This window comes from Ricinus communis, chromosome 8 (assembly GCF_019578655.1).
Source record: "Ricinus communis isolate WT05 ecotype wild-type chromosome 8, ASM1957865v1, whole genome shotgun sequence".
Taxonomy (NCBI): domain Eukaryota; kingdom Viridiplantae; phylum Streptophyta; class Magnoliopsida; order Malpighiales; family Euphorbiaceae; genus Ricinus; species Ricinus communis.
This window is the reverse complement of record NC_063263.1, coordinates 25,401,312-25,418,175: the sequence shown is the minus strand read 5'-3', so window position 1 is coordinate 25,418,175 and position 16,864 is coordinate 25,401,312. Positions and strand designations below refer to the sequence as shown.

At 33.7% G+C, this 16,864-nt stretch overlaps 1 protein-coding gene across 5 annotated transcripts; it reads right to left on the bottom strand.

Annotated features, from left to right (window-relative positions):
* Positions 1 to 1,311: 1,311 nt before the first annotated feature.
* LOC8281043 (protein IQ-DOMAIN 5) lies at positions 1,312 to 8,465 on the bottom strand. 5 transcript variants are annotated; one of them, XM_015715922.3, is made up of 8 exons: positions 8,308 to 8,465; positions 7,268 to 7,392; positions 6,795 to 6,888; positions 6,193 to 6,438; positions 3,879 to 4,106; positions 3,288 to 3,401; positions 2,363 to 2,846; positions 1,312 to 1,947 (listed from the first exon to the last, which is right to left on the bottom strand). In XM_015715922.3, exons 3-8 carry the CDS (start codon positions 6,876 to 6,878, stop codon positions 1,793 to 1,795), a joined length of 1,311 nt encoding a protein of 436 aa, XP_015571408.2. In that variant the 5' UTR covers positions 6,879 to 6,888; positions 7,268 to 7,392; positions 8,308 to 8,465; the 3' UTR covers positions 1,312 to 1,792. The 5 variants fall into 5 exon arrangements, with proteins under 5 accessions (XP_015571408.2, XP_015571410.2, XP_015571407.2 ...); XM_015715924.3 differs by having other exon boundaries at positions 7,250 to 7,392; positions 7,976 to 8,464; XM_015715921.3 differs by having other exon boundaries at positions 7,976 to 8,462.
* Between the last annotated feature and the right edge of the window lie 8,399 nt (positions 8,466 to 16,864).

The following is a 16,864-nucleotide window of genomic DNA, read 5'->3' as shown; positions in this document are numbered from 1 at the left end:
CAACGATCTCTACTTTATCGGGTTTAGGCTAAAAACCTCGAACCAAGGAAAAAAAGTAGGTGGCTCTCACTGCTACCACCCAAACCAACATTTGCCGGCGTTTTTCGGCCGATCTGAGGCCAGAAACGGAATCCTCGCTTTCTAAAACAGAAACCTAAAGTAATTTAAGCCTTGACATCCATGTTTGATGAGAGAGGATATAAAAAAAAAATGTATAAATATTAAAAGAGAAGGTAAAATTGTAAAAAAGAAAGGTAAGACTGTAAGAATTTTAAAAAAATAACGTATTTTCTGTAATTACTCCTAATAATTTGTCAGTTTAAATCGGTCCAATTTCGGCCATTTTGGCTAAAATAGATTTTTCGAGCCCATCTGAGTCATTTTGAGGTGGAATGACCGAACAATTACTAACAAAAAAATTCTTTTAAACAAAAATAATTCAGGCTATTTTGACCGAAAGCGAACAAAAAGCCAATAACTTTGCCAAAGTCTCTCCAGGCTTCTCGCTCGTCCCATCCAAATCCCTTAGCTACTCCATTACTCAAAAGTCTCCTTTATTTTATTGAGAGAACAATATGATGCACTCGCCTTATGTTAACGTTGAACAGTCTGTACCATGTTTTACACTTTCATTTATAAATTCAAATGCAACAGTTGAACTTTAAACTTTACAAAATGGATATTTATTTCTTGAATAATAAATTTTTACCATTGATTTTAAGTTTAGTAATTGAGATTGTGCAAACATATCCTGGTCAAAAAATCTAAAAATTTGTATTTTATAGATTGTCCAATAAAATTCAAATATTCTAGTCTTTGTTATTTTAGAATTAACAACTTTAATCCTGAACTTCACAATATAAATATAATAAATGTAGAGATTAGGGTACAATCAATATTTCTTCTATTATAAATTGCTCCTCTTAAACCTCCTAAAACTGTAGGATCAATTTTTCTGTTTTTTTCTAAAGCAATTTTTAAAACTTAAAAAATAAGAATCAATGTTGAAAAAAAATGCTAAATTATCCTTTAGAACGACTGCCCGTTAAATGACAACTCGAAGCTGTTCTCAAATCTGATCATGCACCCGTGAAGAAGGTTTTTGTTTTCTTTGGTAAGACCCTGCTATTTTTTACAAGATGTGATAGGCACATACAGACAAAATATAAATAAGCATCAGCCATGAAACACAGACATTCTAACAAGCTCTCCAGACAATATTCAGGCTTCTCGTCCCATGCAGGTCGCCTAGCTACTTCACCGTTACTCTTATCAGTTTCACCAGCCTCTAATTAAACATGAAGAACAATATTCACCAGAAAAAAAACAAAGCACGGATTTTATTGAGAGAACCATTCGATCCACAAATACTTTACACTGAATGACTGAGCTTTACACTTCACTTCACCCTCTAAGTTTCATCTAGCATAGTTCATGTAAAGCACAATCCTCAATCGTTGGAGAACAGGGAAAGAAACTTACAAATAGCTATATTATAAAGCCCAACTGCTCTGAAAATTATATAATTGAAAATAAATATTGGATAATGACATAATTAACAACAAATAATGACTACAGTAGTGTCACATACCAAACCTGCTTCATCTTATTTCCCCTGACAAGCCAAGCCACCAACCTCAACTTTGCCATGTCAAAACCATCTTAGAATTTTATGACAGGAAAGAAATCAATGTGATCACATTCGCTCGCAAAGTGCACCTATATATACAAACTCATACAGCAGCATGAGTGGAGAGTAGTATAAATAACTCATCAACAGAATTCTTAAATGCTACAGATCAACAGCCTGTGTTACAGGCTTTGTAGTGTCTGATTCCCCTTTTGAATTCAACTTAGGTTTATCTCTCACAGATTTATGGGGGCCTGGTGCTCCCCTTGCAGCAATTCTGCTATGCCTGGCTGGCTGAGCCCCAGCACTGCCACCTGCTAAAACCAAATTATGAAATGAATAAAAACACAGACAACATATCTAGTCACTGAAACAATCACATTTTTTCTACTGGACCTGAAAAAGGACAGGCCATACAAGATACAGCCAAAACTTGAATTACCCAGAGTGTCTATAGGCAATAATTTTCAGAACAGACACAACAAAAATTCTGCATAAACATAAACTTTATGGCGTAGAACTATATCTTCTAAAGTAAAAACAAATATCTGACAAGTATTCATCTTCATTTAATACAAGAGTCACGCATCCAAGCATTCAACAACCTGAGCCTGACGTGGTTATATAGGCAGACTGGTTAATGTGCATTCGGATCAAGTACAATCTTAGAAAAGAGGAGCACTACAAATCCTTAGAACTCAAAACAAAATGAGAGAGATTAAGAAAACTGACCACTATTAGGCAGAGATAACCTCTTCTTTGCTGGTTTATCTGGTTGTATTGATCTCTCTTTTGGATTGCTCTGAGATCTTTGAACAGTCCCAGGTTTTAAGTTGACTTCTTCAGACAGATCTTCTAGAACAGGCTTTGGCTTTGGCTTAGCAAAAAGTGTGTTGGATGACTCTAACATGCCAGTTGACTTAGAAGGAGAACTACTACCATCAGAATGAGATGGACCTGTTTTCTGATTTGAGAGGTTCGATTGAAGACTTGATAAAGGTTTCTTGCCAGATGATCTTAACAGGGGTTTGCTCCCATTCTTACCCTCAGAGTTTCCATTTTCGCGAATCATAACCCCATCCCGGAGATTTATATCAAGAAATCGATTCTCCCATGGACGGACAGCCATCCATCTCTCCAACCAGTTCCATCCCCAACTGCTTTTATCTGGTTCAAACCCAGAAAGAACAGCCTGCTGTCTTGATCCCGCCTGCCACTGTACAAACAGAAAATAATATTTTATATATTGTCAGCTTGTAACAAAAGAAATACCTCAGATTGGTGATTCTACAGTGTTTAAGAAAAGAATCTGATGAAAAAACCCATTATATATCAGGCCTCAAAAGCTTAAATTATGAACCTTGATTAAATTGTGATTGACCTTTTCAACTCCTGTCTTACTCAAAGCCACATCCATGATTCTACAGTATTTGGAACCTAGCTCAAAATCCTAAGCTGAAGCAATAATCAATTAAAGACATGAGAGCTCAAGTTCAGATGTACATGCTCTGAACTTAACCATAAGTTCACGAGTTTCAATGTTTAATCCAAACCCATAGATGTTTAGCATTACTTTTGTGCATGTTTGTCATATTCATCAAAGATACTACATGTGGCTCTCTTCACATAACAAAAAGAAGTAATCATAATTCTTCACCTGATGAGCCAAAGCATATGCCATGGCTCTCTCACGCTTGGCTGCAGCCTCCTGCCTCTTTAGCAACTTTGCTTGAATTTCTTCAACAGATCCTACACTGTCACACCACCCTTCCTGTACCAATGGAAGTGATGTGAAACACTTAGAAGATAGACATATATAAAACATAATAATTTAAAAATAATTGAAAAGAAAAAATGTGTTAAAAGTTCAAGTGAAAGTTTATAGTAGATTCACAATAAGATGATTGAGAGATTTGCTATGACACAACAAAACTAGAGTTAATATCACAGCAAGTAAAAACTATATAAGAAAGTTTTTTTGTGTGCTCACTTAAGTTTGGCAATGTGAATGTAATACACTTACATGCGCTTACCATAAAACATAGTTTTTTCCACTGATAGCATTACTTTGTGATGATGATTTGACAAGCCACACAGAAGCATTGTCCAACAAAACAGAAGGAGAAGATGCTCTATGAGCAAACAAGAACACGACACATCAAGCATGCATGCCAAACTTGGACCCAAACAAAAACACATACATTCAAACTATTTGTGTATCACGTTAAGAGAAATTGATGGAGTTTACCTCTATTTCTCGTACCCGGGCCTCATTTGCAAGTTGTTGCTGAAGTTTTTGTTGAGCTGTTTGACTTTCTAATGCCATGCGAACACGCCTTGCCCGGACACGAGCCTGAACTCTCACTAAAGCTTGCATGCAGCGAAGAGTTATTGCAGCCTGCTTCCTCACAGCATGACCCCTTACAAGAGCTTGCAGTCTTACTAATCCTTTTAAAGCTCGCAGAGCTCTTCTTGCCTGATAAATTCCAAAATTGTCAATAACTACAAGATTGAATGTATGTAAACCAATTGCAAACAAACATGCTGAATCAGAACATATGAGGCACACAGGTAAAGTTGGTACTGTCATTCACAAATTGCATATAGAAGATGATGCTGGTTATGGGCAGAGTCAAATCAAGAACATGTTTACAGAAAATAGAAAAGCAAGAACTTCTTCTCCAGGGATGTCAAAGCCTTGCAGAAAATGACTAAAAGCAGATTTGATAATGCATTTCAATGAAGAAAATCTGAAATTTAAGCTTTTAATCTGTCTTATGAACTTCTTTAATTCTTTTCAGATAAGTTACATTTTGCCCCTTGACCTTTTAGGGTAAGCTCAAACTAGAAACTCAACTTTATATCCTGATTATGTCAAACTTACAAATTAATGCTTTCGAAGAAGAAATTGAATTACTGATGCAGGAGCATCGTTAATCAGTTTTCCTATTTATTATTGTTTCGATATTCCAACTAAATTTGGTTCAAGCGTCTTTAGTTCTTGTTACTTTTGTTTAAGTTTCTTTCATTTAATATTCAAGTAGGTTACTTCCATTAAATCCTTTATTATAGTTAGTATAAAAAGGATTGCTAAAGGACCATCTATCATTGTATTTTAATTCTGAGTTTAATAACAAAGATGTTTTGTCTAAATCCATTATCTTTCTCTTGTTCCAACCATAAATCAACCTTATTCTAGCCTAAAATTGAAGATTAAATTCCTACTAATTCCTTCAACTGCATCAATTACTTTTTCCAATTCTCACCCTAAATTTTGTTTCATAAATTTTATACCTAAGGCTAAATTGTTTAACATGTTCCATGTTAATTGTCTGCTTTGTGAAATTGATTGCACGTACTCGTTCTACCCGAAAAAATTAGAAGCTTTTCTTCAAAACATCTAACCTGCAACATTTTTATATAGAATGAAATAGGAACAAGGAAATATTGACATTATATGTTACAAGCTTTAGGATCTAATATGAAATTATCTCAAAAGGTTAATTTTTAGACCCCAGATACACCCCTTATTATTTGAAAAGATTGCATCAATTGCATTTGATAGAAGTATGTCATGCCAATAGAATATGCCAAATACATTGAACACAAGGGAAATGTCAGTACTGACAACACTACTCCATGCAAGTTTGAACTCTCTTGCAGAACTTGTTTGGTCTATCAATCCAAAATCTGATTCATCAATCGATTTGAATTGTTTTGTTTGCACTGTACTGACTTTAGCATCATAAGCATTGTTGCAGCTATCGCCACCATTACTATTGCCTATCACCATCGCTGTCACTCATCCCAACCAACATCACCACATCATAAGAAACATATGAATTTTGAAATTTGACTACTTTATTTTATCTTATCTTAACAACTGTGATCTAGAATGTTTAGATTACTAAAAAATGCAATATGTTGAAAACTGATTCAAGCAGTTACATTAAAACCCATTTTCAGTTTTAACATTCTAGCACTTAAAATCTTTACAGTAATAAGAGTAAAGTTCTGGTACTAAATGATCAGTTAGCACTTAATAGCCTAAATGTAACTAAATATGTTTGCAACTATTGCATAATAACATCTTCGCAGTCAACAGTCTGCACAGACAACTACCAAGGTAGACTATCCACTTTGGTTTATACTAGCTACTCTATCAAACACATGATCTAGAATTTATGACCCAAAAGTCAGCTCAATAAACTGTACCTTTAAACAAATCCAGAAAGAGCAAAATCAGGTGTGTAAGTGAAATAGTAACTTGCTTCCATTTTCTCTACACATGGTCAACCTTCTTGCATCTCTAATTTATCCCAAAGCCAATTAAACAAAATAAGAGTTTTAAATAGTGTCTTAGAAGTACATCCAGGAACAGAAAATTAAGATACAGATTGTTCAAAAATATAATGACACGTTAAGTTCAAACTGATACCAAGACGATGTCATAACATTTGAATTCCACAATTCACCCAAAAACTTCTGATAAGATATTCAATCAGCATTAACTATTTACTTGAAATGCTGAGTAACTTAGAAAAAAGCACAAGAATTCATACCAGAAATCCTCTAAAAGCTGTTTGAATACGAGTTGCAGCCCACTCTTCTCTTAAACTTTGCTGATTATGACCTACATCCCGTACTTGAAGTGAAGCAGATACAGATTCAGAAGCCTCTGGGACAGAATTGGCATTGGCATCATCAACTGGAGCAGCAACATTGTCATTGAACTCCTCTTGAAGTTTATCAGTAACAAACTGAACTGAATGCTTTCTCCTATGTCGGAATTTGCTAGTAGCTGTCCTCTGTGATGATTGAAGAACAGAATACAGATCGTTATATGATCAATCAACTACATAGCGCTCTAATATGATTCTCTTTCTTGGAATTTGATGATAACTTTAAAGAGCCAGTTTAAGCTTCAAAATAGATATGTTATTGCATCTTCATCTAGCTTCTCAAACAAGAGAAACAACAAATTCTGATGAATTTTCCATAAAAAGAGACTGCGGTCAAACATAAGCCTATGGATTGCGATAGGAGGAAGAGCAATAAAATTTATCAAGAGTTGAGATAAAAATCCCCACACAAAGTGTAATGTTTCCAGCATATTAAACGACATGTGAAGAAGCAGAGTTTGAGAAGAAAAAAAATTACTTACATTGTCATCCTTCTCTGAAGACTCTGACTTTTCTGGCTTCTTTAAACTAACCAATGCTCTAATCCATTTACCTGAGACGCCCATAGTAGTTTCACTGTAGCTCAAACAAGTACTTGTCAGAACATAGCCATAGAAACATGATAAGTTATAACAACATCCTATGCATCCATTTTCTATGTACACTTTGGAATAAAATCAATCAAAACTCTATTAGGTCGCCACAATTTCAAGCAAGGTTACCAAATTGAAAAATTGAGCAACATTGAGTATATACTGATATGGAATGATTGACATTGAATAATATAGTGAACAAAAATATATGCAGGAAAAGAAAATCAAAAGTGCAGATTCCAAATTGAAACTTGTTATACTTGATGATATCTTCAACTAAAACAAGGAATTGCAGAATTTCGGAGCAAAACATTAATTAATTAATTAATTAATTAGCTAATCACCAGTATTTAGTAGCCAACCTTTCAACAGTCAACTCCAAAATCAAAGACCTAGACCACTCGTGAAATAGTTACTTCAATAGGCAAGTTCGGACCGAAAAATGTCATCCCAAACTAGCAAATCAGCCTCCTCATTTGCTTGCACGCTGAAAAGGTAACAATACACCACATGAAACTCATAATCCTTACAGAAAAAAGAAATAAGTGCATAAAACTTGTCTTTACAGGGAAACCAAAATAAATTCTCATAAAAACTTATAAATCAAAGCAATGTAGAATTCAAATGGAGCAACATTGCAGCCAATCATGTTAACTTATATGAAATATAAAGTACTGATCTTGCAACTTCCAACTCCAACAGCCAAGATCTAATGCACGAATTGTTATGAAAAATTTGAGTAAAAAGAAAAAAACTCATGAATTCTCAATCCTTCATACATAACATTATCTATAGCGAAACCCTAATTCTATAAACTACCAAACTAAGTTAAAAATCCCCCCAAAGTCTAAAATTCAAATCACAAAACGGGAAATTGGGGCATAAAATGTGGACAAAAAGCAAGCAATTGAGTGTCAATTGCATTTAAGAACCATGAAGTTGATTCAACGCCTGGACAATGCAGATCCACAAATCACGACCCGACCTCAAAGACAATAATTCACCAAAATCTCAATCTCTCCCCCTCTCTCTCTGTCTGAATGAAAGTCAAACAGAAAAGTGAGAGATACCTTTTTTTTCAAAAAGAATTTCAGCCGTTGGATCTATCAATCAGTCAATAAAGTCAAACCTCACTCACTCACACTAAAAAATGCGTTCTCTGTAAAAGCTCTCTCTGTCGCTCTTTAGCTCCTCTATCTATAATTGGATTAGAAAAGGCATACAATTCAAATAACACACTATCTTTTACATTCTCTATCTAGCATTTCTCTTTTTCTCTCTCTAGAGACCTTTTGTTTTCTCGTTTTTTAAGGCTATAAAAAGCCGGTTATTGGGGGACACAGTGAGTGAAGAGAAAAGAACAGCGAAGAGAGAGAGTCTGGGCCGGTGTCGGCTAACTTACGCCGGTAGAATTGTATATGATATTGGCTTTTCTTTTCCTTTTTTTCAGAAGGATAGTGATTTTGTTAGATATGGTACTGGTGGTGGTTAAAGAACGGCAACGTTTTGGAAGGGATTAGGCTGTTTGGAGCCGAGTCGTTGTCACGCTTGCGACCGAGACGAGAAAGAGTCAATCACGGGATTATAGCAACGGCCACATGAACCAATGACACGTCGCTTTTCGACGTTTGACGTACGTTAGAAACCAAAGCTTTCATTTAAGTTGAAACATTAATTTATTTCTACGAACCAAGAAATTACGGAAGTTTAAAAAGCAAAAAAGAAAACAGCATGTTTAGTTTCTGATTATTGCTGCTGTCAGTTTGTGGCCAATGTATTAAAATATTTATTAATTATTATTAATTTGTTTAATGATAATCAATTGTTTAATCACGCTTTATACAGATATTATAATAATATTAAATAATAAATAATAATATAAATTAAATTTGTAAATAAGATTAATAAAAATTTAATGTTTTATAATTATTTATAAATTTTAAAATAAAATAATAAATTAAATATTTTTAAATATCTTTATTAAAAGTTTCTAATATTTTAAAAATTTATTGATTTTTAAAAAATGCATTATTATAGCACTTTAAAAATTATTTTAAAAATATATTCTTTATTTTGATCTTATAAAATATTATAAATCTAATTATTATTATTACTTTTCAATTATACTTAGAAAACTAACATATCAATTACTAAAAATATTTAAAATATTATTTTTCGATTAAAATATCTTTTAATCAAAAAAATTAATTAATTATTACAATACTAGAAATATAATTAAAATGCTATTTCAATGATTAGAATTATTATTTAGTCAGGAATGTAAATTATTGATTAATAAGTTAATAGAAAAATAATATATTTATATATAAATTTGAATTTTATGTGTCAAATATAACAAAGCATATCAAAATAAAAAATTTTGTATTAAAATATAATTATATATGTCGAAAAATTTTAAGCGTCGAAATTTAATATATACTAGTTGTTTATCTACGCGTGCACCGGTCATTTTTATTATTCTAATAATAATAATAATGTAAAATTAAATTTATAGATAAAATTTAATATATCAAAATTATTTATAATATTTTAAAAATAATGATAAATTAAATATTGTTAAATATCTTCCTTAAAAGTTTTTTATTTTAAAGTTTTATTGATATATAATAATATAAGATTATTTCAAAAATATTTACACTTCGATTTTAGTATTATATAAATTAAAACTTTAAATAATAATGATATTATTAATTTTTTAGGATTAGAAATTATTGTATATTAAAAATTAACTTATTAATTAATATAATATTAAAATATTATTTAAAATGTTATTTTCTAAGATTATAATATTATCTAATTAGAAAATTAATTTGTTAATGAACTAGTTTTTTTCTTACGTTCATTGCACGTGAATAATAACTATTTTGACTTATTATTATTTAAAAATTAAAATTTAATATTTTAAATATTAACATAATGATAAAATTATAAATTTGTAATATATATCTCTACAAATGAACCTATTTAATCTTATAAAATTTATTTTGATTATTTTTTATAGCAAGCAATGAGTAATTTAATACATTATTAAAGATAAATCAAAATTCACTTATATCATTAAAACGAAATCTATTTAATTTAAAGAATTGTGCACTATTAATTTTATTTTATTTAACAAGATAAGATATAGCAAATACTTTTATATGAACTATTCTTTTATTTATTTATTTTGAGAATTAATACAATTAAAAATTTAATTCTAATATTTTATTTAGGTGTGGATATCTAAAATACACTTAAGTTATACTCTTTGAGATAAATATAATTAGATAAAAGCTTGAAAGTTTATTTTTAATAATAATTCAAACGTAAAAAAAAAGTCATCCAAATTATTATTTAAAAATTTTATAATTAAAATGTCAATTCCTATTGTTAACGCTAATGACAAATAATCATTAAGTATAAAAACTTGATGTGTTATATATAATTTATATTATATGGAAGAGGCTCACAGTAATTTCATGGAGAGCCAAAAGAAAGCAGCTGATAATTTAATGCAGCAATTTAGCACCATTATGGCCAACATTGTTAAGAAAATTATTTTTAATCTACCTCAACTAAATCCTAAGCCAAAAGGCTAAAATGTTTTGTCACAAAACTTAGTACAAAATGCAATTAGAGAATAAGAGGCACAATCTTCCACTAGTTTTCAAGAGGGGAATAATGCCCCAAGACCTTAAGGCCCACTTGTTCTAAATGAAAGATATGTTCCTACCTTACACGAGGGATAAAGGCTTACCAAGAGGAGTTGTGCCTACTAGTCACCCTCATGTGGGTAGACGTATGTTACCATACTAAATTTTTGCTGTTATTGATCATGTTAATCAACTAATAATGTATGATTAGGGAGGGATGCAAAATTCTATGCTGGGAGGTATGCCTCCAGGAATGTTAAAAAACGAAAGGCATCAAGGATACCAACCAAGACCTCTTGTCCAACCTCCACCCCAAGTGATGGATATGGAAGTTGTAAGGGATGTGGTTCAAGAGCTTTATAGACCAGGTCTGAGGCAAGTGGGAAGGCTAGACTCTCACAAGCCCTATCGCAATACAATTGATAGAGACAACCCATATCCTAAAGAGTACAAGATTTTAAAATTTGCATTATTTTCAAGAGAAAGTACACAGCCAAATTCGGATGCTGGGTTTTTACCTTTTTGCCTAATTTCTGCTGACTTCTCCCTAAGGAAAGGGATATTATAATTATTGGCATTATTCATTAGTTGGAGCATGAAGCAGAACCAATTCCTGTCATCTTGGCTGAAATCATCATTGGGTTAGATATGTATAAAACTCATCAACAGTTTGGTGGCAACCTCATTCTCTTACAAGTACACAGCCAAATCTCTTTTCTTTTACTTTTTCATTCTTTTGCCTAAGTCGCCTTTTCGGGTTTTCAATTTAGCAGACTTTTGTCTTAACCTTTACCTAAGACGCCTTTGCGGGTTTTTGACTTAGTAAACTTTATTTTTGCTGAAGCTGTCCTTTTAGGTTTTCAACTTAGCTTATTTTTCTTTCTTTTCTTTTTATTTCTTATTTATCTCTTTTTGTAAATTTGGTTGTGCGAGAAGCTTCAAGTATTGACCATCCCGAAGGATATCGATAAGTATGAGTCGAAGCATGTGCAAACTTGTTTTGTTGTTACCCTATGAGGTCATGTTGGCTAGATTTCTTGGATGAAAGGCATTTCGGAAACACTTATTCACTAGACTTGCCTTTGGCGGAGAATTAAGCATGTCACGCTCATGGTGCATGGTGATTGCATACCCTTACTCGGACTACGAGCATCCACCTTCTACACTCCTTCGAGACTTTACCGCCAGTATGGACAAAAGCAACAGATCTTGGAATTTCTACCTGAATTCAAAGGGTTCCTACTAAGACAGGGTTTCCTGGATAAGATCAAGAGATTGTAGCCTCATCAAGACATAGAGCGAAACCTTGACTTTGAGGGCGATCTGACCACCGATGATAAATCCAAGGCTTGCGTTCAGCTTCAAGTTTTCACTTCTCTCGGCTTTGCCCGATTCAAGAGGACTTGAGAACTAGTTGCTCTATCTAAGGATATGTCAGCATCCTTTTTCGGGATCTAGTATCGAGAGAAAAATGGAAAATCCTAATGATGAAAGTTACTATCTTCTTGGGTCTTTAAAGGTGAAGGACAGGCAAATTCGAGACAAGGGTCGAGGTTAATCCAGTTGGAATTACCTTTTTGAAATCAATTTGGATCTAATTGTCAAAAAAAATTAAGTTTGAGAGTCAAAATGGCAGTTTTTATAAATTTAGGGACCTAACTGCAAGTTTTTCATAATTTTTTTTTACATAGAGCCGTTCAACTGTACGTAGAGCTATCGGCTATATGTAGAGCCGATCAACTGTACATAGAGCCAATCCGCTCTACATAGTGCCGATTAGATTTTTGCAATCCGACGTCATTTTTTATGACGATTTCATATCTAGATATATATTCTAGAAGGTTTTTTTGACGATAACCATCATTTTTATTGATAATTATTTAAATTTTAAAAATAAAATATAATATTTATCTATACATTCCTAAAATCTTCACTTTTTTAGGGTTTCCCTTGAAACCCTACCTCAATAAATAGAAAGAGGTGTTTAGGGTTTTAAAGGGAGAATCAAGAACTGAAAATTAGTAGTAAATGATATTGACATCTGAAAGACATTGAGAAAGAAAAAATAGGAGAAAACCAGAGAGAAAAGAAAGAAAAACAACCTTGAAGTAGGGACCCTCGAAGATTAAAAGAGATTAAAGATTAATGCTCTAACCTTGAAAAGTGCAAGATCTATTGCATTTGACTCTAAAAAAAAATCTAAATCGGCTAGAAACTTCCATATCAAAAAAGAATAAGAGACAAGAAAATTATTATGCTCGAAGATATTGAAAGGAACTCAAATCTCGGGGGCAAAAAGTTCATAAGTCAATATGTATTGTTTCAAGTACTATCTTTATAAAAAAAGAAAAATAGAAAAAATAAATCCTCTTGACTAGAATACTTGCCTCTACATATGCTTTTGAAGAATTTGCCTTTATTATGGGAGACACCATCTCACCATTTTTACTAGATTTGTGAAGCATAAGGCACCACCTTGCTGCTTAAACAATTTTTTAGAGACACCATCTCATCAGTTATGTTTTTTGAAGAATTTGTCTTTTTTATAGAAGACACCATCTTGTCATTTCTTATTGGATTTATGAAGCAGAAGGCACCGCCTTGCTGCTTAAACACTCTTTAGGGACACCATCTCACTACTCTTGTTGAGGCCGAAAGAACCATTTCGCTGCTGCTAAATGAGCCCCTGTAGGGAAGACACCATCTTGCCCCTAAGATAGGAGGCACCACCTTACTATTTGCTCAAATTATGGGTGACACCATCTCGCCAATTTTATCAACATTATAGGAGACATCATCTCGCTACTGCATTTTGTAGGGAAGACACCATCTTGCCCAATCGGCCTTCGGTATTCCCACAACACTGCTTCCATTCTATATACCAAAGAATTGGGGGTCGCCCCTATAGGACACCTCACAGTAATCTGATATCCTCATAAGACATATGGCAACTTCTTTGTCTCTTGACCCTTCAATTATCTTAGCTAAGATCTACTTTACGCTTTTATTAGCTGCCTTTATGGCTCCATTTTCTTGAGGTCTATAGGGAGAAGATTTGTGGTGTTCAATTTCATACTTCTCTATCATCTTCTCAAAGTCTTTGTGGAACTGAACGCCATTATTGGACACTATGTGATGCGGTAGCCTATACCAGCAAATTAGATTTTTCTTTACAAACTTTGCCATATGCTTAGCCCCTATCTTGGTGAAAGATTCTACTCCTAACCACTTTGAGAAATAGTTAACTGCCATTATAGTGTATCGATGCCCATTGCTAGCAGGTGGCTTGATCTCACCTATGATATCTATTCCCAAGCTGAAAACAGCCATGGAGACTTTATTATGTATAATTGAGACGGTAGAAGATGCATCAGATTGCCATAAACTTGACACTTATGGCACCTCATAGGGAAAATTAGCAAAGCGAGAAAAGACAAAGGGAGGGAGAGCAGCATCTTATTCTTTTCGTGAGAACTTCCAGATCAGAAAAGCATTCAGAATGGGCTCCGGTTCATTTCATTGGCAGAAAGGATCCAATCATTCGGGGCTTCGGGGCTTCAGGGAACACAAAAATAATTGGTGGTTTTTTCTTGACTTTCTTCTACCAACAAGAAATGACATGTTTCACGTTACACTTCACTACTTTTCGAGAATTAGCCCGTTTGTGCATCTTTCTCCCATGCATCTTTCTCATCTCTTTATGTTTTTTTTACTATATACTAATATGATAGTAAGAAACCTAATTTTTTGGGGCTTTTTTTATAGAGGTTGAGTAAAGGGAGGCGGAGCTTGAGGCTTCTCAGCTGCAGTAATAAGGAATGAATCCTTCAAAAATATTGTAAAAGCTGTTTGAGTTCCCTTGGTTGGATATGGGACTGTTGGATCAAAATAAAAGGCGTTATAAACCATTGCAAGTCCTAAGCGCTTTTGCCTTCTCGCCAGTTGCAGAAAAAATCCTTCTTCGAGCAAGCCAATCTAGATAATCTGCCTTCGAGCCTATTAGAGTTTCTTTCCCTCCCGCAAATAAAGAGAGCCTATAATTACGTATATAGCACTAGAAAATCAAAAGAAATGGCCTTATAATCTTCCTAAACAATGATGGTCCACTTATGGGATTGCGACAAATCCCTGCATGAACTTGCTCCATTATATGCAATGCTTCTTTCTCATCCAAGCATCTAAGTTGGATACCATCTAAACCTCTTTTGTATAATACCCCTTAATGGGTTACAAACCTGACAACTAGCTTTCGAAGGACTAGCCGGTCATGCTTATCAGTAGATTCAAGGTATATGCCATCTTCTAAATATTTCAGAATATCATAATACCATAGCTTATCATCTAGTAATGCAACTCGAATATGTGCTTTTTTCTTCTTCTTATAACACGGCTCATATGATTGCACTACCACAAAGGGTCTAGTCTTAACCTTTCTCGAATTCTCTCAAACTGAAGCTAGCCCTACTAATGCATCTGCCATTGTATTACCACTTTGCTAATATGCACAAATTGGCATTGGGTGAATGCTTTGGTGATCTCCTAGATATAATCATGGTATGGTTTTAACTTGTCCTCTTTTAAGTCCTAATCGTAAGTCGCATACAAGACCACCAGCATGGAGTCTCTAAGGATTTCTACCTCTTTGATCCCTATAGCTAGCAATGTTGGAAGACCAAAAGCACAAGCCTCATATTCAGCTTTATTATTGGTGACCCAAAAGCTAAACTTCTTAGTTATAGGAAACATTTCATTAGACGGTGTTATTAGGATGACTCCAAATCTTGCACCATTCCTGTTAACTGCCCCATTGTGGGCGACGGTTCCTGGATGCATCCAAGTCTCTCTAGCGATTACGGCACTATAAGGCTTTTCAATCTAATAGGAACATGCTAATTAGTCATAAAGACTAGCGTAGAGATGGGAGTCGCCACCTGGATAATTCTTTGGGATACTTTTACCAATTGAGTGGCGTTTCTCAATTCTATAAGGAAGCTTTGGTAATCTAGAGATGGATCCGGGAGCCAATTTCCTTATTTGTATATCCCCATTTTTAATTTTATTATTTAAAAAGCTATTCCCTTACGTTACTAAAAGTTTTCTATCATTTTAAGGAAGTTTCCTAATTTGGGTTCTTTCTTCACAGACTATCCTTATCAACTACTTAAAATTCTTTACTTAATAATAATTAAGTTAATCCATGTAGCTAACCTTAGACCTAGGATATAATGTCATATTTATAGCCTTAGGATTTTAGGAGACTATAGATATATTAGATAATATCAATAATTTAATAAATTAAATCCTTTGATTTTATCAGATATTCAGTTAAATGAATATTCATTTAAAATTCATTTGCATTCAAATAATTTATTAAAATCTTCTAGTGGCATTTTTATGTTTAAAATTAATTAAACATGTAAAACGACATCGAAATTCAAAAAATAAGCTAATCAGGATTGTGTAGAGCCAATCAGCTATTCATAGAGCCGATCGGCTCTATGGTGAGCCAACCGGCTATGTGTACAACCAAATCGACTGTACGAAGAGCTGATTGGCTCAAGGGTTGAAAAGTTATAAAACTCTTGCAGCTTAGTCCTCAAACTCTTAAAAACTACTATTTTGCCCCTCAAACTTTTTTTTTCTATCAATTTAGTTTAAATTGATTTTTAAAAAATAATGGTGAAGGTAAGCCCATCGAATCTGTAACTAAGTTTGTCGTTTTGGACATCTCCTTTGCAATCCTCCTAAGAAGGTCGTGGTTCCACACCTTGGGAGGTATCCCGTTCACTTTGCATTAAATGGTAAAATTTCCACATAAGGTAAGGTAGTGGCAATTAAGGCTACTGAAGCTGGGGTCCAAGTGATAGTTGCTATCAAGTCCAAGTCCTGACAGGGTTTTAAATGGCTATAGTAGAGCTAGCATGAGGGGCGATTTTGGGCATGCACTCAAGTGTCTTTAGCGACTACAGCATTGCAAGGTTTGTCAACCTAATTGGCAACACGCTAACTAGTCACAGAGACTAGCGCGGAGATTGGAATTGCCACCCGGGTAATTCATCGAGACACTTTTACTAATGAGTGACGTTTCTCGGCTCTATAAGGAAACTTATGTCACAAATCTAGTGATGGATCCGGAAGCCAACTTCCTTATTTGTGTATATCTGCCTTCAATTTTGTTGTTTAACGAGCTATTCCCAATAAATGCAACAATCATATATTACACACAAGCACTAAAGCATGCGAGTTCCACTTTAATCTAGCCCATTTTATGAAAAAAGTAAGCCTATATTCAAAGTTATTAAC